General features: G+C 40.9%; 2 protein-coding genes across 8 annotated transcripts in view; one reads left to right on the top strand and one right to left on the bottom strand.

The window, feature by feature from the left end:
• The window catches only part of MAEA (macrophage erythroblast attacher, E3 ubiquitin ligase), a 54,939-nt gene extending 42,842 nt beyond the window's left edge, over window positions 1-12,097 (bottom strand). The window contains exons 1-2 of one of the 7 annotated variants that reach the window (XM_030016300.2): window positions 11,733-11,824; window positions 4,016-4,113 (exon numbers count right to left, since the gene is read on the bottom strand). Coding sequence is in view for 3 of the 7 variants with exons in the window: in XM_030016270.2 (XP_029872130.1) it covers window positions 11,733-11,801 (69 nt within the window). In the remaining 4 variants the exon portion in view is untranslated. The other 6 variants (XM_030016276.2, XM_030016270.2, XM_030016285.2 and 3 more) reach the window with 6 other exon arrangements.
• Window positions 12,098-12,607: 510 nt separating this feature from the next.
• The window catches only part of CTBP1 (C-terminal binding protein 1), a 244,656-nt gene continuing 231,519 nt past the window's right edge, over window positions 12,608-25,744 (top strand). The window contains exon 1 of the mRNA XM_030016178.2: window positions 12,608-12,695. The gene's annotated coding sequence lies outside the window, so the exon portion shown is untranslated. The remainder of the gene's footprint in view (window positions 12,696-25,744) is intronic.

The raw sequence follows: 25,744 nt of genomic DNA, 5'->3' as shown, positions 1-25,744 counted from the left end.
AAAGCTCACAGAGGACAACAAATTGGCGGAGTGCTTGATAATGCTGGGTGGCAGAGCTGCCATTCAGAAGAAATGACAAACTGGAGAAACACACCAAAAACTTTACGAAATGCAATCAAGGCAAAAACCAGAGCCTTGCACCTGGCACAAAACCACCTCATCCATTAGCACAGGCTGTGGAATAACTGGCTAGGACCACTTCTGCAGAAAAAGATGTGGTGGCTCTGATAGACAGCAGGTTGGACGTGAATCAGCAACAGACTCTTGTGGCAATGAAAGTTAACCACACACTAGGCTGCATTAGCAAGATTAAAGGCAGTGGGTTGAGAGGAGTGATTGTTCTTTGTGCTCAGCGCTCACGCAGACTCCTCTGGAACACTGAGTCTGGTTTTAAGGTCACTTCCCACCCCCACCAAAGAAGACAAACCGGAAAGAGTCCAGAAGGCTGCCACCATGATGGTTAACTGGTTGGAGGATACAAAATCCAAAGAGAGGCTGAGAGGGGCAGGCTTGTTTCACTTGCAGAAGAGAAGGGAGATGGGAGTGGCACAATCTGATAGAAGTCTTCCACTAGCTAAAGGTGAAGGTCACAGATAAGAGCTAGCCAGATTTTTCTCAGAGTTACAGGGCAAAAAGGAAGGAGGCAGAATTGACAACTGGAAGCAAAGAAAATTCCAGCTGGACAAAGGCGAAAAAAAAATATTTTATCCAGGAGAGTTGGTAAGAACTGAAACAGCAGCCAAGAAAGGTGGAGGAATCTCTACCCTTGGAAACTTTCAGAACTAGGCAGGACCCTGAGCAACTCAAATCAGCTTTGAGGTTAGCCCAGATTCCAGGAGAAGCCTCAACTACACTGTCTGCAGAGGTCCTTTCCTACTTAATTTTATGAATTCATCTAGAAACAGACTGGATCATAGATCCCCACTGCTAATTTAGACACCAATTCATCTCCACATGAAGATATGAATGGCCATACCAGGTAAGACCAAAAGTCCTCCTCTGACAACATCCTTTCTCTGACAACATCCTTTCTCTGACAACATCCTTTCTCTGACAACATCCTTTCTCTGACAACATCCTTTCTCTGACAACATCCTTTCTCTGACAACATCCTTTCTCTGACAACATCCTTTCTCTGACAACATCCTTTCTCTGACAACATCCTTTCTCTGACAACATCCTTTCTCTGACAACATCCTTTCTCTGACAACATCCTTTCTCTGACAACATCCTTTCTCTGACAACATCCTTTCTCTGACAACATCCTTTCTCTGACAACATCCTTTCTCTGACAACATCCTTTCTCTGACAACATCCTTTCTCTGACAACATCCTTTCTCTGACAACATCCTTCTCTGACAACATCCTTTCTCTGACAACATCCTTTCTCTGACAACATCCTTTCTCTGACAACATCCTTTCTCTGACAACATCCTTTCTCTGACAACATCCTTTCTCTGACAACATCCTTTCTCTGACAACATCCTTTCTCTGACAACATCCAGAAAGGGGATGGCCCTTGAAAAAAAGGCAAGAACATAAAGTTACTAATCCAAGATAGTCTCTTTGGGCTTCTCGAGCCAGACGCGGGAGTTTTATAGTAGAAACACCACAGGGTGTTTCTCATCCATGAACTCTGCTGGTTGCTGTTGACCTGTAGAGTTTTAGCACTGCAACATCCTGTGGTGAGATATTTCACAGCTTCATGCATTGTGTGAAGAAACACTCCTTGGTTTTTACTTGTCAACTGCTAGCCTAATTTGAAACCCTTTTGTTCTTGTTTTGGAAGCAAAAAAGGGAACATTCACTCTCTCCTATGCCTCTCGTGTCTCTTGAGATTGAGGAGGCTCTTTCTAAACCATTCTTTGAGGAGAGCTGTTCCATATCTCTAATCATTCTTGCCCTTCTGTAGACATTTTCCAGTTCTACTACATCCTTTTTCAGGATGACGGAAGGGAGAAAATAAGAGTAACTCATACTACTTGAGAGAAGAAGAAACCATGGATTTTCATTGCTATGTAATGAAATTCTCCATTCTTCCCTTTCCAAACACTTCTGTCCTAAGTTTGTCAACGTTAACCTGATCATTCCCAGCAAACATTCACTACAGCCCCAAGATCCCACTAAGCAATGATGATCATTCACGTCTCAGTTACTGTGTATATAAGACTACGATTATTTTTCTTTCCACCATACCTAAAAACTGTATCACACTACACTTGTCTATATCGAATTTCATCTATTTTAATACCCATTCAGTCTTTCACTACTCTTCTCTAATGCTTCACACTTGGGTTGTATCTGTAATACATCTACTATCTTGGTATCATCAAGGTAACTGGATCATCTCAGCACTCACTCTCTCTTCCAGGCTGTTCAAACAGCTGAATATCAGCAGTACCGGCAGAGACACCAGCAGAACCCTAATGCTAACCTTCTTTCATTACAGAGGCTGGCTACTAAATCTTGATGTTTGTTTCTTATCTTGCCCAGTTCCCTATCCATGTAAGGAATTCTGTCTTCTTTCTTTCAAGAGTTCCTGGTAAGGGATATCTCCCAAAAAGCATTCAGTAACACAAATAAACTATCAGCCAAATCCACTGCCACCTCATCACCTCTTTTTTTTTTTTTTTAACATGTAAGTCCAATAAGTTTGCATGGCATGACTCTTTTTTTAAAGTCACATTAACTGATGTACATTATTCCATATTTGAATAGTCAGGATAGTATTTTTGCATCAATAACCCATTGGTTGGAAAGGAAAAATCAATTACATGTATTAAGAATCTCTCTAAGATTTTGCTTAAGAAAGTAGGAGCACTGAAATGAAGTCTTCTACTTTGTCTTTCTTCCACAGCTATTCAAAAAAATCCTCAGACTACTTCAGCATTTATCAGAGAACTTCCAGAGAATTAAGGGAAGGTCTGGACACAGGAGAAAAGGATTTTCCCTAAGCCAAATAAGCTTTTATTGATATATATAAAAAGTATTACATCCTGCATTTCTACTCCTTTAGAGGTGTAGGACGTTAGGCCAAAGCGTAATGGTTACTGTGTGAAACTTCAAATGCCAGCCTGATGTTGCCCACAAGTTTTCCCAACTGGTACATAGTAATACTGAAAGACTGACTTGCACATGTTTCTTTCATAATTAGAGTTTTGTGAAAAACACAAGCCTTTATCCTCCCACAAGTCTTTAGCCTTAATCTAGACCTTTCACACACCAGTTCTCAAACTGATCTGGTCACATCCTACAAAATCGACTAGATTCCTTCTTCACTTATGCAGATTCAAGCCTGAAGAATTCCAAATAAAAATGGAAACTAAAACCCAATCTCTTTCAGACCACAACCTTGATCAGAAAGTTTCTACCCCACAGTGACTGCATATAAGAAACTAGTTCAGATGTAGCAGAAAGGTATACAAACTGGTTTTTACTTTCTATCATTTGGTTGTTGGAAATTATAGACTGAGTGATACCTCACAAAAGTCATCACAATTGAAGGAAAAATTATTTGGTGGTGAAAGTAAGACCATTAATCATTCCCCAGCCTCCTGTTAACAGAACTTTCAAAGGTTTATTTTCTAAAAACTGACTTTCACAGAAGACAGTATAGGCAACAGAAACAAGCATCTTTAACATAGGTTTGCAATTCTGTAAAAGAACATCCAATTTCCTCCTGTATTTGAGAGAAAAGTTAATCCAGTCTAATTTGACAGCAGTACCAACTCATATGCAGGGAAGTTTTAACTATATATCCTGACTTTACTGATGTCTGTGTGAATCATCCTTCTTTAGTGTCACAGTCTCCTAGGTGAAAGCAACTCATTGCCACATAAAGCGTAGATTTCTTTAAAACACAAATACATACATTGTATATCTTCTCAAATGAACTGAAACATGGGCAGGAGGGAATTTGAAATGGATTTAAAAAAAAAAAATCTTTTCAGGTACATGAAGTCAGATAACTAGTGGGAAGAAAAAAAAGTTTGAAGAAAAATAAAATGAGTCCTACCAGATTAGGTGGGGGAAACCATTACAGAAGTATGCTCTCCTGTCAAGGGTCAGAAAAATAATGTACTTCCTCTCCTCAATTGTGTTAGTTTATAAAACCTGAAAAGCACCAGAGATTTGTATGAATCTAGAGGTCTGGAAGATAATGCAGTTGAAGACTGTGAGGTATAAATAAGCTTTTTCAAATGCCATATATTGTGCCCTTATATGAAATTAAGCCTAGTCACAGATAGGTAGAGAAAAGAAAGTGAGAAGTGCAGTGATGAAACTGCCTTTCAAAAAAATAGAAGCAAAGGCAACTTAGCTCTACTTTATGCTAGAGGAAAGAGGAAGAATGGGAATATGGAATAAAAATTAAGCATCTCCTAAATAGTTTTAATAAACAGTGTCAAGAAAAGGTAAACCCAGCAAGAAATACCTTTGAGCATTAAGCTGTTTCCTTGAGACTAAATTAGATCACCATGCTCACCTTGAACAAAACAGAAAAGTAGAGGACATCTAGTATACATGATGCCAATTGAAAAATGAGGCAAGGTACAATAAACTATTGCAAGTTTTCCCTCAAACCAATAACAATTAAGCTTTTCCATGCAGAATTACTGAAATTCTGTATTTTATACACTTTATTTCTTCCTCTATTAACTCTTGGATGATTTCAGAACCAAGTCAGCATCATTATTTGTCACTGAACTCATCCAAAATGTAAATATCACCACTTATGCACAAAATGAATTCTTCTGATGTGTAGCATTTATCAATCCCTTGAAATAGTAATATTTTTTCCTTGTTCTAGGAAAAAACAGAAAAGGAAAAGAAAGTTAAAAGAAAGGTGAAGTAGTATATTTCAGGAATGAGAGGCTTAGAATAATGGCTAGATTTAGATTTAATTAGGTACAAGGATTATATATATAATATAAATTCTTGAATACATACAGATCAAAACAGACAAAATAATTTCATAAGCCTAAATGCAGTTGCAGATCATTTAGATTTAAAAAAAAAGTCCTTTAAAAACAGTTTCAATGCTTTTGAAGCGTAAAGCCTAGTAGTTTCTGCTGGTTAAAAACATGGCAGTCTTACAACTCAAGACAGTACTGCATATTCTAGAGCAGCTGTGTCTAGAAAGAAAATATCAGTATAATATTCAAAGCTGCTACTTCAATACAGGAGAGAATTAGCAGCGAATATTCTTGGACTACCCATCTGCTACACACGTACTTACTCAACAGAAGCAATTATAATACTTCAAAATATTATACTTTTACACGAACTGCTAGTAAATTATTACTGAATACATTATGAACTTTTGAACAAGGCTTCCAACAACAAAATTAAGTTCTTTACAAAGCCATTTTACAGTTATATAAAACTGTCTTGCATCCTTATGTAAGCAAATTGACAGCCATTTTAGAGTCTTGTCTAGAGCCACATCTTATAGCTGCCATCTTGGACTCATGCCTCAAAAGAAATTTCTTTGCTTTTCTCCTTCTAGTAGAAATATCTGAGTACTAACAAAAACCTAAACATTCCTCCCTGCCCAAAGAAGCAGTCGAGTTGCCAAGCTAAGGTCACACAGCAGGTTTGTGTCCTGAGTAAGTCCCTTCATTTGTGTTGATCCTTCTTTTCCTCCAAATATTTGTTCATTTTAATTACAGTATCACCTCTTTTAAATGAAAGAGTTGTCATCCTCCTGTGTGTTTGCACAGTTCAGACACCATGATACTGGCTGAAGCCTTTAGGCTAGAGATCCCATTTCCAGTCAGATTGCTCCCAAAATAACCTATTCCAGCTGAAGTGACAGCATTTCTCCTAAGACAAATAATTAAGGATTATTGATTCAGCAGACCTGTATCAGAATATATGAACGACCAAAGTTCTACTCAATATATTATCTGTTTTACTTTAGTTCTCACTAGTTTACAACTCAAGGTAATCCACAGAGCACTCAAAAAAAGCTGAGATGAATCAAAAGTAGGTTGTGAAGCAGTTAAGTTACTGGCTATCAAATTTAAATAAGCAATAATGTATTGTAAATAATCAACTAATATAGTGTATTTCACATTCTGGGTTAGCAAATACTTCCTATATAGTGTATCTCCAGGCTGTAAACTATGGGAGGCCAAGTGTACAATGAAGGCAGTTTCTTAAGTTTACAAGGACTGATGGATTTTGCCAGCATGCCCTTATAGCAAAATACCTATCTGCCAAAACAGTACTTCGCTAAATCTATGGGCCCAAAAGGTGCACTACTATGCTGACTAATATAGGAACTACTGAATTGTAAGACCATGGGAAGAGGTTGAGAGAGATAAGAAAAATTGACACTGGGTGGTCCACACCATCCAGTAAGAGCTCCACTCCTATAACACAAAGTTGTGAAGCATTTTCCTCCTATTACAATTATCTAGCAAATGTTTGAAGCTCATCTTCACTCTTGTTTCCCAGCTCTTGAAAAACATTCACTATGCAAAGAATCAAAGATTTCACAGATATTCTTGCTTTACGTCAAGATTTAAAGACCCCAACATGTTAGCTACCACACAAACATATTAATTCTATACCAGAAAACATACACAAACCAAACTCACAAGATGACAGGGCACTGTCCTGTGAAACACTACAAATCAAGTGTGCTGCAACTGTGAATTGCAACATCAGGTAGGTATTCACTTTGAAGATACTAACAGGAAGTCTTCTGTAAAATGTATGAGAGTATTTTTCTTGAAGTATTTTCCTACAGCCACAATGGAGTACTAATAATCAAGGAACATCTCTAGCTCATGGCCACACACTGTTACTTACTGCCTTTTATTGTGTCTTCTTCCTTCGTTAATCCCTCTAAAATGTGTTTTATAGTGAGTGGGCATGGGTGGAAAAGTGACCAACTCCCACAGAAGCCAACTCCTACTTTTGCTACTTTCCAATGTCAAACTTCTTCCGAAATCCCACAGTATCAGATTTTTCTTAAAACAGTGGCACACAGAGCCCAGTGCAGAAGAACAGCAGCAGTACAAAAGACATCATGCTTGTTTGCTGACATGCACACATGATGTGTCCAAACAGGAAGTGCATTATTCAGCAACACACGAATGCTTGGTACGGACATTCAGTGTACACTTGGTGAGTCAGAGCACCCAGTTTGAAGATGGATTTAGCATGATACATGAACGTTCACAATGAGTTACTACAGCGCTGACTGTTATTAATATCCACGTTTAGCTTATTGTGTCAACCTTCTACTTGTAAAGCACTTTACAAATCAGGTAACTATCTAGTGCCATATATATATATATTTGTACACTGATGTACTGACAGTGCACTAGATGTTACAAGTTGTTAATTCTCTCCTTCTCAAGTTCTGTGTGAACCACTTTTACTGAACAACTTTTGCTGCTATATGTTCAAAGTTTTGTCAAAAGTACTCTGTGGCTCATAATATCAAAGTACAAAGCTATGTTCAAAACCAACTTATAGCAAACCTTATAAACAGGGGAAAAAAATAAAGTAGTGCAACCAATTATGCAAAAAATTGATCTTGCACCTTTTCTGCTTCAGCGGGAAAAGAAGTTGACCTGAACTGTTTGACATCTTCATCAGTGACCTAGATGATGGGTCAGAGTGCACCTCCCAAGTCTGCAGATGATATAAAACTGGGAAGAGTTGTTAATATGCCAGATGGTTGTGTTGCCATTCATAGGGACCTCAAAAGGCTGCAGACATGAGCAAACAAGAATCTCATGAAATTCAGCAAAGGGAAATGCCAAGTCCTGCACTTTGGAAGGAACAACCACATGCACCAGTACATGCTGGAGACCAACAGCTTGGGAAGCAGCTTTGTAGACTAGAACCTGGGAGTCCTGGTGGACAAGCTGCCCATGAGACAGCAATGTGCCCTTGCAGCAAAGGCAGCCAACATCACCCTGGGCTGCGTTCGGGAAAATTATTGCCAGCAGGTCAATGAAAGTGATCCTTCCCCTCTAGTCAGCATGAGCTAGACCCATCTGCAGTGCTGTGTCCGGTTCTGGGCCTCCAGTACAAGAGAGACATGGACATACCAGAGTGCGAAAAGCAGAAGGCCACAGAGATTACTAACAGATTGGAGCATCTGACATATGAAGAGAAGCCGAGAGAGCTGGGATCATTTAACCTTGAGAAGAAAAGGCTCGGGGGAAGTCTTATCAAGGGGTATAAAACCCTGATGGGGGGAATGAAGATGATGAAGCCAGACTACTCTCAGCAGTGCCCAGTAAAAGGATAATAGGCAGTGGGCACAAATTGAAATAAAGAAAATCCCATGTAAACAAAAAAATTTTTTTTTTTTTTTTTGTAATACCATAACAGCAGACAAACACTGGAATGGGTTTGCCTAGAGAGGCTGGAGTCTCCATCTTGGAGATAATGAAGAACAGTCTGGATGTGGCCCTGAGCAACCTGCTCTAGTTGACCCTGTTTTGAGGGGAGGCTATTGGACTAGACTGTCTCCAGAGGTCCTTTCTAACCTTAGCTATTCTGCAATTCCATGGACTCAGGATAGAAACAACGTACGCTTCGTATAATCCTATTCTCCTGTCTGTCCCCCTCTTTAGCAGTCAGGTAAACATGTATTTCCATGAGAAATTAATATCTTATTAAATCTGCTGCCAGTATTTCCCCTGCCACAGCTGCCAACACAAGAAGCCAAACAGCAGCTCTGAGAAAGTGCTCAAGTATTCTATGCTTCTACAGCTCTCCTTTTGATCAGCTGTTTTTTAAAGTGGTTGCAGCCCAGCTAACCCTAAACTGTTCCCAATGAACAGCCCAGATGAGAATATTTTCACAAGTGATCATCTCTGCTTTCAGGTCTTCCACCTTCCAGTTTTAGGGTCTTACTCCATATAGTTTGCTAGTTCAGTTTAATAATTATTCATACTTCCAAAGACATGGATGAATTACCTAGCTTCCTGTCATCACTTGTTTATTAGCGTTTCAGCAGAGAACTACGATAACAATGTTCGCATTCATTCATTTTTAAATTGCCAGCTTTCACATTACATGCTCTCAGATGAGACTAGCATAATTCTCTATCAGTAGGCTTTTTAAAAAAAAAAAAAAAAAAAGATTCCACAGCACTTTGGAGGAAGAATAGCTGGCAACCTTCTTGTCCTTGAGAAGGGACTGAAGTGGGGGGGGGGGGGGGGGGGGATATTCAAGTACTATTTTGTACACTTTAATAGCTTCCCTAAATTCAGCTGAAGAAGTCTATTTACTTCCCCTGAGCTGAACTGTTGAAGAATGGCTGAAACACTTCCACTCCTGCAGCAACCAGAATTTAGCTATGGAAAAGGGATTTCCCTTTGCAGTTTTAAGCATTCTTTCACATGAAAGGCACTCTGTGGAACATACTGTAAATGTAGAGCTATTACACAACTATTATCTAGTGATGTTGGCATGAGGAAGCTAGAGGGAGGAAACAGGAAGGATATAAATACAAATCTACAATCTTTTATATTTTACTCGCATCAGGGAAAATCACCAGTGTCCAGAACTCCAAGCGAAACATCTGAGCTACTGTGTTGGTTAAAAAACTAAAAGTGATATGCATTCATCTCACACAGTGTTTGAATAAACTGGAAATAAAAATTCACAGAGGCTCCGTCCCAGAGAAACTTGTAGGCACCTGCCTCCTAATGAACAAAATGGGATTTGATATCAACTTACTTCAGTAGACTTTAGCCTTAGTGTTCATTTCTCCCTGCTGCTTTTTCACCTCCACCATTAAAATTTTTTGATATATGACTCACAGTTAAGAACATTTAAGGGGATACTTTCAAAAGATTTGAGCAGACACTGTTCTGGCAGGTTTTTTAAACAATGAAAAACGCTATTAAAAGATTACAGGAACAACCCAGAAGTTGAACGGGTTCTGGGAAGAATCAATAAACAATTGTCTTTGCTAGGAAATTAAAGAGTTTCAGTGCAAGGGTGTCTCACCCTCTTGCTATTTAGCTTCCCAACTTTACAAACGACATTCCATTCTCTTATGTATATTTTTGTTAAGATATTTCAGGAAAAGAAGAATGCTTGTCGAAATAAAAGAATTAGTCCAAAATATTCTCTGCCTTTTAAATGACTGGCACCTTGACAATTCATCTTAAGCCATAAGCAACAAAACAAAAACTCACTGATCCCCACTGTCTGTAATTTTTCAGGATTGTTAACAAGCAAAGCTGTGATAACAACCGGAACACATCTCAAATGCAGTCTTAAAACGATCTTCTTAACTTTAAATGCCTTCACATTGTTCTGGCTGTGGAAAGTGCTAGAGCGCTCTTTCCAGCTATTTTAAAATTTAAGCCTGATGCTGTCAGCTTTAAAGTACTTCAGGATGATAGAAAGAAGCCTTCATACGTCAAATGGGAACCAACACTTCGTCCTTCTGCTCCTTGGATCTAAGCAAAATGAAGGTAGGAGAGTGGAAAAGGAGGACATGCACAAGAACATGGCTAGAAAGCCTGCAAAACAAACACTGCAAAGAGCACACAGTACTCAGCGTGTGAAAGCGCAGCATGATCTCAGCACAACAAAGTTTACTTTGCATAAACATCTTCTATAGATGAAAAAATGTTGATACGCTGACATGAGAAGTGTTTAAATAAGCATTTTGCAATAGAGATCCTTCTCCTAGTTCCCTTCCACAGCTATTGCTATTAATGTGGTAGACCTACTGTATATGCAACACAAGACTCCAAACAAAGGTTTCCATTGATTCCTATGAGCATCATCCTTCCAGTTCAACAATTCTTAGAGGCGATGACCTTAACGCTCAGTACCGAGTCCTTCATTTGCTTTACAATACCTAGTTAAAGCCAAAGACCAGCTATGCAGTCTTGGGAAACTACCATCCTTCAGACAGACCCAGTACCTTAACGAACGCTCCACGCTTTTACCAAACCGTAAGTATTTCGCTTATTCGTCTCGACAGGCCTCCAGCCTTTTCCAGTACGTTTGTCCCTGTTTGTATTTTAAGCTCATCTCCATCTTCGGGGGACCGAGACGCCAGGGAACCATATTCTACCACCTCCACTCCCTCCCCTTTAACACGTCTCCTAACAACGCCACGTAGATTCAGCTAATCAGCCGGGATGAGCACCGAAAGCGACCCTCCGTCCTCCCGAGCCATCCCTCATACGCCCCTGAGCCCCCTCTCTCCCCCGGCCTGACTCCGTCCCAGCCCTCTCCCCCCCCCCTCCGACCACAGCTCCGCCTCGCCACGGGGACCCGGCTTCTCCTCTCCCTCCTCGGCCAGCTCCTCCGGCTCTCAGCCGCCCTTTCCGTGTCCCTGGCGTGGCCCGGGGAGGGGGGGGGGGGGGCTCCCCGCTATCACCTCAGGGCACGGAGACACCCGGGGAGAGCGGCATATTCCAGGCACGTCCCTCACCCTCAGCCGAGGGGGAGGGGAGGAGGAGAAGCCGTAGCGGCATAAGCCGAGACGTCAAGGGGAGGAAAACGGGGGACGGGCGGGCAACTGCGTGGTGGGAATCCCTCCCCACCCCCACCCCGCAGCCCCGGGGGCTCCTGAGGCGAGGAGGGGGGAGGAAGGGAAGAGGGGGGGGGGGGAAAGACCGGGGCGCCCGGCTCGCCAAGCCCTCATCTCCCCCTCAGCGCTGCTCCGGCGGGACGCCAGCGGCTTTCCCCGTCTCCTCCGTGCCGGGGGGAGGAGGGGGAGGCTCGGCACCCACCTTGAGAGTGGGATACTCCTGCACCTTCAAAGTCATTGAGAGCTGAGCAGCTGATTCCTGCACCGCCATCTTGGATTAGGCACCAACCTCCTCCCTCCTCCTCCTCCTCCTCCTCCTCCCCCGCCCTCCCCCAGCCCGGACCGGAGGGAGCTACCTACAGCGCGCGCGGCATGACGGGCAATAAAGGCCTTCCTCCGCCCCATCCCTCATGGAGACGGGACGAACCAACGCCGCTCAGCTCCCGACCGCGGCCCGCCCCCTCCACCCCTAGCCGCCGCGGCGGCGTGGTACGCTCCGCGGGACGGTGGTGGCGGAAGAGCAACAAGCCGGGAGAGAAGGTGCCAGCCAATGAAGGCCGCCCTTTCGCACGTTCCGTTTGTGCGCGTTGACACCGCCTTAGAGCTTGAGAAGCCGCGTCTGATTGGGCAGCGGTCTGGAAATGGGCGGAGCCGCCCGGATGCGCGGACAAATGAAACGGCATGACGGCAGCGAGATAGGCGGGATTTTGGGGGGTTATGGACATCCGGCCATCCAGTCGCGGTAGAGTCGGCTTTCCCATCGCCCAATCAGAATCTCCGCTGGAGCTCAGTAGGCGGGACCTAAAAGTAAATTTTGATGGTGACTTAAAACGGCCGTTTTAACACCCCCCTGAGGTGTCCGGGAAGGGGAGGGGCGGGACGAGGGGCGGAGCCCGGAGGAGGCGGTGCGGAGCGCGCTTTGATGGGCAGCGTCCCCAGCCAACGCCGTTGCGCCGCCCCGCTGACGGGCAGGGAGCTGCGCGAATGGGTGGCGCGTCTGCGGAGGGCGGGCGGGGCAGCGGCGGCGGCGGCCCGGCGTGTGGCTGTGTGTATATTGGCCGGGGAGGGGAGGGGGCCGCCCCTAGTAAGTTCCGTGGGGAGGAGAGAGTGAGTGAGAGTCAGTGAGGCGGAGGCGGCGGGAAGAGGTTTAAATAGCGGAGACAGCGTGAGTCCCCTTCCCCTCAGGTCCCTCTCCCCGGCGCCGGGCCGCCCTCCCGCGCTCGCCGCCGCTTCTCCCTCAGGCGGGAGGCGCCCGGCGCGGCTTCCCTTCTTCCCTTCCCCAGCCCGCTGCCGAGCTGCCTGCCCTTACCGCTGAGGCGGGGCGGGGGGGGGGGGGGTGTGCGTGTGTCGGGGGGGGCGGCCCGGAGCCGCTTCCTCACGGCGGAGGGGAGGCCGCGGCCCCCCGCTCCCGGGCGGGCCGGCGCTATAAGTTTCCCCGGTGTAGACGAGGCGCGGGGCGGGAGCAGCTCCCTCAGCAGCCGGGCCGGTCTCGCCTTCCCCGCGGGGGAGGGGGGTGGGGAAGGGGGGGGGGGTGGTGGTGTGTTGGCTCCCGTTCGGCCCTTGAGGAGTGTGCCCGGCCGGCTGGCAGCTTCTCCCGCCGGCCCAGCGCCCTCCTTCCCTCTCCTCCCCTCCCCGGGCCGGGCGTGCGCGGGCGGCGCAGCCCTGCAGCTCCCTCACGGGGGGGAGACGTCAACCCCCGCTGCCCTCGCAGTCACGCCGGGGAGCGGAGCTGCCGCTGCGGCTACTGCTGCCCCCCCCCCCCCCCCCTCACCGCCCGCTGCCCGGAGTACCGGCGTGCGCTACAAGTTTAGAGCAGCGGTTTTCAACTTTGGGGGTTTTCCTCTCTCTTTTTTTTTTTTTTTTTGGTTGGTTGGGTTTGCGGGCTGCCAGCTGTATCTGGAGGGAGTTGTGGATCTCTCTGGCCGGTGTAAGGCTGCACTCAAAAGGCTCGCTTGTCTTGCTGACCTCTCTTCAGCCCCTGAGGGTGGTCCACGGGAGTTGGTGGGCCGTAAGGTGAAAAGCACTGGTTTAAATGAGCAGTAATTCCTCTGCTGAGCATACGTGAATGTTTCCATATAAAAGGGGGGGGCTGGTCCTGCAGACTGTCTCTACTTGTGGGTCTGAGGGAATAAAAACACTCCTGGAGTATTAATCCTCTGGCCGTTGACATAAAAGCTGCTTTCTTGATAATATGTAGGGTGCAGCGTCTGGAGACTCAGCTGTAACGTGTACCCTACATGAAGCTTCTCACTGTGATTTGAGCACCTTAGTGAGACGGAATGCACTTTGTCAGACTTTGAAGCTATTGGGTCTGCAACCTAACAGTAAGAAAGTGGAAACGCACTGATCAGGAGCTGTACGTGCAGTGATGTAAACTTTCTTTTGGTGTTGAAGCTGGTGGCAAAAGTTCTGTTTCTCGATGCAGGTGCTTGCCATTGTCAGCAGATATATTTCAGGTAGTGTGCTGTTGTGGTTTGAGGCTTTAAAGAGACCCCAAAACCTGTATCCATTAATAATCATCGTGGGTTTTGCTGTCCTTTCTAAACTTTGTGGTTATATTATTTCTGGTCTACAGAAGACTGTAGAAGAATAAACACAAATATTTCCAGGAAGATAAAACACATTTAACTTTCATGGTTTGAAAGAACAAGTCATATTTAACAAGTGTGTTTCTTAGAATAGTTGGTAACATTGTTTATTTTCCATGTGCATAGGCTCCCTGGCACTGAGAGCATTTTCTATCCATCACAAAGGGCTGGTGGTAAATAAAGGAAAATGTGTGAAGTCATGTAGTTGAGTGTTAGATTCTCTTCAGCTTTGGACTGCAAACTATTTACTTGTGTTTACTCTCAGCTGCCCTGACATTCAGTCTGATACTGACCATAATCAGCAAATGTATGCCTACACATAATTTGCCAAGCCCACACCAGGTGCGAAGCCTTTGTTTAAAAAGTATATTAGTAAAAATGTTTGTGTTAGTTACACCTGGGATTAACATTCATGTCTAGGCATGATCTTGGGGCCGGATTCTGCAAGAGGATTTGTGTAAGGAGGATTTTGACTCCATTGAGGCTCTGTGCAGGGAACGGTTCACCTGAGCTTGTCAAGTGGAGGACTGAAAACTTAGCTCAGTTTTTGCTGTATTTACAAACATAATTATGTGGCGTTGTAAATTCTTCCTGTTGTTCCCGTCTGCCTTAAATATTCCAGAAGCTAATATTTAAAAGGAAATTTGCTGTTCAATATACCATATCATTGATGTTACTGAGCAACTTGAACTTGGCATACTTTAACTCTTCAGGCCTGTGATGCTTATAGGGACTGAAGAAATGTGACTTTCCATGTAATTTACCAAGTCATATATGTATTTGTCCAAAACACTTACTTGCAACAGATTTTTTTTATATGTAATTTCTTAACGGTCCTTTCTGATAATACAGTAGCTAATTTAATGTAACACAAATATTCTATGGATACAGGTTATGTGCTCAAACTGTATCTGTCTTTAAACGGGAGAATTATTGGTGAGGGTTTGTCAGACGTTAGTAGCCAAAGTTAAAGGGTTTGCTTAATGGAACAGATGGCCAAGCAACCATCATGTCAGAGAAAACAGCATGTATTCCGTGTATTCTTAGTTTAACACAAGAGGGAGCATGTCTAATCTTTAACCTTTAAATATTGCAACTTCAGAGAGGAAGCTTTAAGTGTTGAGTGTCAACTAATTTATGTTCTAGGCTCCATGTGCAAATATTGATGCAACCTATGCTTATTTCTGGCATGTTTTCAACTTCAGGTTGCAGCTGTTGATTTATAATATAAATGTTGGCGTGATAAATGTGGAGATAAGAGCTATACTAATGATCTTTTGAACATGTTAAAATCTGTAGTTTCCTGCTGAATTTAACAAAATATTTATGGTTATTGTTATTCCTGGGTATGGTTATTCATATACAGAGGTTGTACTTTGTTCTTTAATATTAGGTTAATAAATGTCTTCTGCTTAACCTACCATACAAAGTTATAAAGCCGAGGCTTAATTTAATTAAATCTAGTTTAATTACCAATACAACTTTGCTTTTACAGTTCTTATAAATTCTACTGCTTTATTCTTAAATAGGGAATACAAACTTGGATCTGCTAAGAAGGTTTGTGTACTCTTATCTTGTTTATTTTTCCTTGTCCCCTAGTGGTGTAAAAGGAAGAATAAAAATCAGCTTCCATTTTGTATATCTTGGCATTGTCCAGTTGAATCATAATCTATTAATGTTTGTCTTCATTTAGTGTCTTATTAATGTGAATTAGCAATTAGTTAAAATTAAGCAGTGCATATAGAATACTCCAGACCTTTAGGAAAACCTTACTCATTTGACAGTGTCTTAAAAGTGTTTCTAATAGTCTTCCGCTTTGCTCCAGATTAATGATTAGAGAAAAACATCTGTCTACCATTAAGCATGGCATGCAAATTATGTATCTTTCGAAAACATAAATACTCTGTATGTTACTTGGTGGAGCAAAGCAAGAAACCTTAGTGCTCTGCTTCCATGTGCTGAAAGAAAATGCTGTGGATTTGAGATTTTACTACACTTACTACTCTGTCCTCTTTGAGGACATTATAACCTCTGTGCCAGGGTGGCAGAAGTGAATGTGTGTCACCATCGTTTCTCATTTATCAGATGAGACTGGCATAAGCCAGTGATATAAACTCCTATGTTGAATCAGGTTGGAGCACAGGTTGCCCCACTGGCCAGAAGGGCTCTCTTCCCCTGAGCGGATGGGTGGTGATTGTACTGTCCATCTTATGATGGAGAAGTAGAAACCTTCACTATATTCTTCTGGTGAGTTATGATGTTTGTGAAATATTTAGGATCTTACCTTCGGTCTGTGTTAATTTTTTCCTCTGAATAATGGGAGAAATTTTGGTATTTTTTCAACAACTGCTGTGTACAACATTGACAGAATAAGGTGTTAATATCAAAGCAGCTTGTATTCAAAATATGCCAGGCAGCTGCCTGTGTAAGATAGAAATGCGAGATGACCTGTAGTAATATCAGATACCTTGAGACAGATATTCAGTAAGTGTTATGACTTTTAGAAGATAATGAGGATGAGACAATTCCTACTGGGGAAATGGTTGCTTTACTGAGTTATTCACAGCAACTGAGTATTTCTAATGGATAGCTCCATTTTAATGGATGCTACTTGATTTTATGTAATAGATATGAAACAGTACTGCAGAGCCAGAAATTCCTGGAGAGCAGAGGGACACCTTTTGATAAACAAGTGTTGATATACTGAGTTTTGTAAGGATCAAATGAGCTGCCTGTTGTCTTGGCTATTCCATATCTGTCAAAAGGGGTAAAACTTACGCTTTGATTTTCTTGCCCAGCAGACTTAGGCCATTGCACAATTTTTACATTAAATGCATATTTTTACTTTAAAAGAAAGTAATTATATGACTGTATAGTTCTTTTCTTGGTATTGTAACTTTAAGCTTGTAACTGAAGAGTGTGCTAGTGTATCTGGCTTATGTAAATAGGCTGGAGAAGTTGGTGTTTTTATTTCTGTATCCGAGAGGAAATTACCAGGAGTGTAAAAAATCCAACAAACAAACAAAAACCCAAATCCCACCAACAAAACCCAGCGATCAACAACAGCAGGAGAGATTGCCCTGATGTGCCACAGCTTAGAGTATCGTTGTAAAGTAGTAATTGCAGATTGAACGCTTTGTTTCCTTATTTTAGCATGATTATAAGGACACTTTCCTTATCAGGGGAAAATGTAGATGCCCTCAGCAATTGAGGTTACAAAGTTGCCATAATGGATTAGAGTTGAGACCTCAGTAGCGGCCATTGTCTGTGCTGAATCAGCTGTGTGAGCAGACAATTTCATATCTCTGTTACTAATCTGGTACCTTTCAGGCAATGCATGTGTGTAAAAGTTATTTAGAAATTATTCCATGTTTACGCAAAGCGGTTTTCAGGTGTCAAAGTATTTATTAATTTGCTGTTATAAAAAAAGGGGGGGGGGGCAAAATTCACAGTGTAGATCAAATTCTTGTGAAATCTCATTTAAAAAAGAAGAGTTGTATTTGCATAAAAAATGGCATGTGGGGACTTAGTGATAAAGTGCCCAGACTCCTGTAACTTTCTGACTGGTCTAAATGGATGTTTTAAAATGAGAAGGGGAGGGGGTTTACCTGTGAGCAATTTTTTGGCCATGAGCAATTTTTTTTTTCTTTCCGAGTTACAGCCCCCTGAAAAATGGGGGGCTTTAGGAAGAAAGTGCTGACACAGCCTTAACTACAGAGCAGTGCCCTGCGTGCTGCTGCAATAATTGTCCAGGCAGTGTTTTCTGCTTTCCTGCCATTGTGCTTTACATTCCTTTAATCCATTCCGTTTTTAACTTTCTGAAAGTTTGATATTATTTAAAGCCCACGGTGTGCGTGCAAAAGGCAGAGGAGTAAGGTTGTCAGAGTAGCATGGACTTGTTAATCTCAGCCTGATCTTGTCAGTAACAGCAGAGCAGAGGGAGAGGAACTCCGGCTGGGGCAGCGCTCCAAAGGTTTGTCTGTTATTTTTATACCTAAATTACGTGTCAGTAGCAAACTATTCAGTATGCGGAGCGTTGTTCGCGATCTGTAGATTCCGTAGTTGCGAATATGTGTGCGTTTAGCCGTGTTGTTTGTTTGCAAGAGAGGAGGTTTGCCTCTGTGTGTGTCGGAGAGAGCGAGTGTGTGTTACGATCGGGGAAACGCTGAAGAAGAAGAAACCCTGTTGGTTCTCCATGCAAATGACCGCTTTGGTTGTAACAAAAGCCTTGATGTTGGGCTTGGAAAAATGATCTGACAGTGTAACAACCCCAGGCCACTTTCGCCATGTTTTTGTTTATTCATGTTTCATTCCGTTTTCCGTAGCTATCTCGCAGATGTTTCCAATTTCACTGTTTGTTTTTTTTTTTTTTTTTTACACCGTTGAGCCTTTTTGGAGTTAGCAAGAAAATGTGTGAAAGAATGTTAACAAAACAGAGAGGTGTTGCAGATGTTTATACTTTAGTTCTTGCGTTGTGCCTGACGATACTGGCAAAGGGATACAGTGCATATGAAGGAACGTAAGAAGCATCTGTTTTAACTACCGAGCTTGTAATTTCGAAATGTGCCCATTGTAACTTGAATATTAACATAAACAGATGAAGTGAGCACGTTCCCGGTACGATGTGGCTAGTCGAGATCTCATTTGTTTGCTACTGTTTCTGAAGAAGAAGAAAAAAAAAAAAAGGCGAGGAAGAGCAAGGAAAGGAATATCTGTGACACAACATGTATGCTCCTAGATAAACTCCTGCCATCTCGGAGTGCCTTTAAATATTTGAACAGCTTCTGTTAAGTCAAATAAAATTGGTTACCATGAGAAACAAAAAAGTCTAATAGAATAGTTGAGCATGCTAATGGAAATCTGAATGTAAAATTGTTTCAGAATCATTCAAAGAATTGAATTAGACAGAAAATCTTTTTAATAACAGTTGTAGTAACACATTTAAACATTTTAGCTTCTGAGATCCTGGAAAACAACACACACAGTACAGAAATAGCAGAGGTGGATGGTATGTTATCTTACGGTCGCATAAATGGAAATGTAATTGTGTACTAATGATATTAAAATCAGTCTGCTTTTAGGATTTTATGCTTGTTGACTGTATCGAGGCATATACAAATAAAATCTGAAATCTTAAAGGACAATGATTCAATGTCCGGAGCCAGTGGTTAAATCAGATGTGGTAACTATGGTGAGAGGTAAAGTTACTTAGCTTCTCACAGACCATGCATATGTGGATTTCTTTTCGTATAATGGAGATTAAGGAGAAAAGGATTAGAAAATCTAAAGAGAAATTTTGAGCAGAGGACCTGTAGCCTTGCTCTGGGAATTAACACTGAGGAGGCTTTTAGAACAGAGGCAGGGTGGAAGTAAACACTCCCTTGTAATATATATTGATGATAATTCTAGAAAGGAATCTTTCTGGTTGGGAATATCAACAGCAGCTCACGCATACAGGAATGAAATCAATCCTCTCCATATTAAAATAATCCTCCTACTCCAATGAAACAAAACCAGAACCCAGCATAGATTTTTTACAGTGCCAAGCGACGGCATAAAATCAGGTGAAGTCTGATATTCTGAATTAACTCATTTTAGGTTCTTGCAGAATTAAGCGATATTGATTTATTTGGATTGCATAGCATTCCTATTTTTAAGCATGCATATGATAGGTATTTAAGATTTTTTTTTTTTTAAACTTCAGAAATAGTGGTCACATGAAGTGGAAAATAAAATCAGAGCTTAGTGCTCTAGGTGGTAAATATTGGGGGAGTTTGAACTGCAGCCAGAGAGTCTTTGACCATGTTTCTGATTTTCCTTGAGTTGAGTTTCCTTGAGTTGAGAGGGTTCAGCGTTATCCTGAGCTTTTAAGGGAAGAACTTCAGATTATGCTGATCAGCTCAGAGGGATATGGGAGGATTGTCATGCTTGCACATAAAAGTCATATGTTCTGAGAGAACCACCAGAGATACTAATTAGTGATTAGCTGTTTGGCATATTTAGGAAACAGAAAGCGGAGAGGTCAGGTTTAATTTCCAGTATAGAGGGACCATTTCACTTTAATAGTGAAAAGTACATTCACTATGACAGTGCAGAGATATCTTGGAAGTATAAGGTATGTTCAGCTTTCTAGTAACAGAGGTTAAAATGTACTGGGGTTTTGGCAATGTATTAGAAACATCTTTAATAAAATATTTAAAAGTTTTGAGTTTCCCCTGTTCCCTGCCCCCCCACCCAACATAGTGGTTGAAAAACACTTGCCTTCTGAGAAGCCCACAGGGGAACTAGTAGTTCAGCATAGTCTAGACTCTTGGTGTTAAAAGTTTTAAGGTGTTTATGGATTTGCTAGGAAACACTTTTAGCTTTTTGTGGGTCATAATCTCACACTTCCCTTTCTCAAGTGTTTTAAGAGTGTGTTATCAGATACCTGTTCAAGAGACTGCGTTCACTACTACGGTGCAACAGTGTGGGTTAAACCTGTGAATGGAACGTACACTTTTGGATTTCAGGCAAAATCATAAATAGCAGACCCAACAGCAATGTAATTCACATTTGTTACAAATTGTTTTCACAATAGAAATTATCAACTCAAAATTTGTTGATTTTTGTTTTTAAATTGTCATTTCTTGAAAGGTATTAAAAACTCACTAATTGTATTCTGCCGTAAAAGGGAGGAAGAAGAGGAAAAGGAATTCCATTGCTGCTGTTAGTGGACAACATTTTGATTTTTTTCCTATTGTTGGAGTTGACATTTGTATGGCATGGTACATTGTTATTGCATTAATAATGGATTATTATTTCAGATGAAAATTTTTATTTATATAAAGATTGCTATTTTAGATTGAAGCAGAAAGCTTCCATAAACTAGAGCAAAATTCAGATACAGCTGTTGATGCGTGACAATTCATTTCATTGTTCAATGTATTTTGAAATTGTTTTATCATCCTCCTTTATTAGGATGTACTATATTTAAGAGCGATATACCTGATGTTTCAGGCACAGGATGCTGTACAACCTAATGGATAGAAATACTGGAATTGGAGCAAATAGTGTTTTCCTTGCTTTGCTATTGGATTAGGGCAAGTCAATTCACCTTTCTGTTTCTGCTTTCCATCTACGGAAGGGGTATAATGGTAATTCCTTTTTAAAGTACTCCAATATCTACTGATGAAATTTCGAGACAAGCAATATTTTGTCTTACAGCAGCACACGTGACCAATGGATGGTAGATACTCACATGATATTTGCATCAAAAGTCATAAAGGGAAAAAAAAATCAGATCACTAGTGATTTGATAGAAGAAAGCTCAGGGATAGTGCTGATGAGGTATTTCCAGACTGTTGTTGCTAATTTAGAAGTTTTTAAGGTAGCTGAGTATCAGCTGGCTGGTTAGTACCTTGATATTGAACATTGACAGATTATCAACCTCTGTTTTAAAATTTTGAACAAAAGATGGGCCTTCATTGACGTGTTTGGCTGTTCTGTTCCAGATTCAGCTGGAAGTGTAGTTTTAGCAGCATCTTGGGATGTTGAAAAAAAAAAAAAGAACCCTCCATTTCCCCAATGAGACTATTTACATTAGTATTGGAGAACCCTTGGCCTTCTTGATTAAATTTGTAGATTGCAAACCGAAGAAATGCAAGATTGAGAATTCCAGTGCAAACAGCTATGTTTGTGCTCAATCTCAAACAGCTGAATAGTTTCACTAAAGTCACAGGGTCTACTGAAGTGAATAAGGGTTTTCAGGATTAAGGTTTACGGTATTTATCTTGTTCTTTTTGTGCATAGTCATGGCAATTCTCCAATGCAATGTGAAGTCTGAAGTGTTCTAAGATCTTTGACAAATGATTCTTGCTCCATTTGCACATTGTATGAAGCTATGTAAATTGGTTTCAGGTGCAGTGTAGGGTATATGGGATAGCTTAATGCTGAAAAGGTGTGAAACAAAGTTTAGAAAGAATTAGATTGGACTATCAGCCTGTACAAGTTATTCATCACAGTTCATAGTAAAGCTTATCATTTATGACTTGCCAAGGACTGATTAGTTTAATCAGTTGCTGGAGAGGAGCAGTTAAATATTGATGGTAAAATTTAAGAAATCATAGTTTGAAGTACAAATAGCATCTTAAATTTCCACAGTGTCCTTCAGGTGTTGCTTCAATTATCTACTCGTATCTTTATATATAGCAGAGTCAGTATTTTGTTACCGAAGATGGCTATTTGCTGATTTCTATTCTTGGATATAGTTGAAACAGCCCCAAAATATACTGTTATTTTGTTGTTCAAAGAACAAGTTTTTAGAATAGAAAGAACTTTAGAATCTTAAAAACAAATTTCTCCAACGGTTTTCCATTTGACAGGAATATTTTTCTTCATCCAGAGAACAAGCCAATATGGCTTAGTTTGTAAAATTTGTTTGTACAATGGTATTTTTTGTCTACACAGTGCCTGGAATATGTCTTGGCATGTAAATAATAGGATAAATAAAAGGTTTTGTATCCAAACAGCTTCTGTTTATAATTCTCAGTAAGAAGTGTGCATGTGGAGAAGGATTCTTTTAGCTTTGAGAAACTGAGTGCATGCTCTATCTTGTAAATTGTCATTTGTTAGCTTGGTAAGTCTTAGAGCATCAACTACATGACAGCTTCCCTTTAGAACAGTAAAGATTAGATGGGATTTCTGTGGAAATCATTATAACTTATGCTATGTTGTTAATGTATTTCTCTACCTTTCTCAGATAACTGTGCTTGGGTTTTGTAGAGGAAAGTTAACCAGTGAGAATGGTGTGAACTGGTAATGCCTGTGCAAATAGGAATATCTTCCCTGCATTTTGCAAGGAAATAATGACAGTTTGAAAGCCTTTGCATGCCCTTTTTTGTAGATCTTTCATCATTTTCCTGCTTTGCTTCCTGATATGCCTCCAGAAAGAGTACGGCATGACATTTTCTTATATCTCCTCTTAAATCGTAAAATGTATGTGTGCGCCCTCTTCTTTTTTGTTACTTTGTTTATGCTACACTCTGACAGACAAGTAGAGATAGAAGTTGATATTTAAAGAATATATTATTCTAAGTATTTTTAAGCATAGTGTCCTTTTTTGAACATCCACTCTTCTTTCACCCTCCATTTCCTCAGTGAGGGAGTGATACCAGTGTCATAGTCATTCTGACTTTTCCGTGTAAGTGATGTGAATTTCGTCTAATGCAGTTAGTATATCATTCCTCAGGCCATCTGGTACAAATAGATACGAAAAACAAAGTCCATGATATCCTTCAATGTGAGTTGAGAGAGAACGTGACCAGTGGAGTTCAGACTGTGAGACACAGCTGAAGAGATCTGTTACACTTATGTTGTTGTGCACGGGTTGGTGAGTTTCCCCAAATGCTGGCATAGGAATTAAAGAAAAGATCCTGTTTACTTTTAGGGTCAAAGTATCTGGGAAAGATTCTCTGGAGAAAAAATTGCCATTTCCCATTCTACTCAATAACTGTGGGACAGAAAATTGATTTTGCAGGTTTTTACCTCCTAGGAAGTCAGCTTCAATAAAGTAAAGATTGTGGTAGAGTCATTGCACCATAAAAATTAAGCAGATAAAAAAACTTTAATCTATTTAATATATACTTTATTACTTTCAGCTCTACATTGTTACACTGGTGAAGATGTCAAAAACAAGCTGATGTATTCATCCCTGTAGGAACAATTAAAAATTTAACTTTTCTGATCCTGACGTGACTATATCGAAAGAAACACACTTGCATCCTGATTGTGTATCACGGTTTCTGGACCTTATTGATACTTATTCTGAATAAGACTTAATTAAATGTAGGTTAAAATTGTAAAAATTGCTTTTAACTTGAGCATCTCTGCCCGCCCAGTTAAGGGAAGACTTAACCTGCTAAAAACTTGTATGGAAAAGATTGCCTGCTCCTGCTGTGACTGGGGGGAAGCAGTATAAACCTATAGAGGACGAGAATTTAGTAGAGTACACAAGTTGTACGAATAGATAGTTTCAAGTTTCTAATTAGCATTGTACTGCAAAATTAGCACGTACATAGATAAGCATGGCAGCTATTTTAAGCACTCTTTAATGTCATTCTAACTTTCGAATGCTTGCATTTGATTTTAAGCTATTTTGTTCTGTATTTGTCTACATCTTTACCTCTGTTCCTCATTATTTTTTTCAGTGTTTATGGTTGGTTGACAGTGTTTTGCCTTGCACTAGTGTGTTCTAAATGTATATATACAATTTTTTTTCCTTGATTTAGAGCCCATTGGTGATAGCTTTGCCGGCTAGTCACAAGTTTCCTAGAAATGCTAGTAAGATTTTCTGTTCCTTTGGATGTGTTTCTAGACAGAGCAATGCCTGATTTAGGTAAGGAAAGGTACAGCAGTCTAGTCTTGAGGTGCTTCATAGATTGTGATGGTCCAGATGTATCTTGGGAGAAATGGATAGTCTGTTAGCAAGCCTGAAGATGTAAGCAGGTGTTTTCTGGGTGTAGAGGTATATATAGGATAAAATGCTAAACTGACCCTCCTCCTAGCATATGGGCAGCATGTTCTAATGAAAATGATGAGTACAGTCTTGAAAGCTCCTCAGTGTGTTTATGTTCACTTCTGTCTCAAGAAACAACTTTGTCACCTGTTTTCTATCCCCATGCTTCAATTGTTGTAGGCATTTTTCTATCTTCATAATATTGATGAATCGGAGTATTGTCAGCTGGAGATCCTCAGATTATATCGATGGGGGTAGAGCCATCTACCATCGAGCCATCGAGTGTCTTTTCTAGTGTTCTGAGAAGACGCAATGACATGCTGACACTTGAAAGGTAAGGTTGAAGTGTGCAGAGCATCATGCTATGTATTTCTGCTGTATGTTTTGGGAGTAGTGTGAACACTTGGGCTGGTGTCATTTTCAGGAAGCCACTTGTCTGAGTGACAGCCATTTCCATAATGTTAATTACTGTGAATTCTGACAATGTCCTAATTAGAAATTAATGTTTGAGAAGAAATGATCTGGACGTGGAACAGTAACTTGTTTAATATCCAGTGTCAATTTTTCAACTCTTCCTTAAAGTTAGAGTACGTCTCCTTCATAATACGTTTAATAGCTTTGTGTTATAAAAAGTGAGTGGTTTTGTATAATCTTAACTGTAACGTTCAGACTGGGATAACTTTGTATCCTGAAAGGTGTTGACTTAATTTCATCATTTGGCTTTAAACTTTAATTACTAAAACATGTTACCATTTGCCATCTTTGTTAGTGGATTCATAGGGGACTTTTTTAGAGGTGCAAGCATTAATTTCTAAGAGTATGCCTGCTGTAGTTTCAGCATTCTTTCCTGAATTTGTAATTGGTATAAAATTGGTCTTAGTTGGCAGTAATCAAGTTTGTGTCGTTCTGGAAGAAGTTCTTGTGTGCATGTGTTGAAGTCCATGAAGCCAAAGTATACCTAAAGTTGCTATGAAAGCTTTTTTTTGAGCCAACAGTTATTTATTGTAAGTATAGAAAGTCTTTTATGTTAGTAGGCTGTTACCCAATGCTAATTGAAAATGACAGTTACTATCGTTGCAAATAGTAACCACTGAATATGTAATAAAAACATCCAAAGCAGCCTATTAACTGCAA

The sequence above is a fragment of the Aquila chrysaetos genome, chromosome 1, assembly GCF_900496995.4.
Source record: "Aquila chrysaetos chrysaetos chromosome 1, bAquChr1.4, whole genome shotgun sequence".
NCBI lineage: Eukaryota > Metazoa > Chordata > Aves > Accipitriformes > Accipitridae > Aquila > Aquila chrysaetos.
This window is presented reverse-complemented; position numbering and strand designations above follow the sequence as displayed.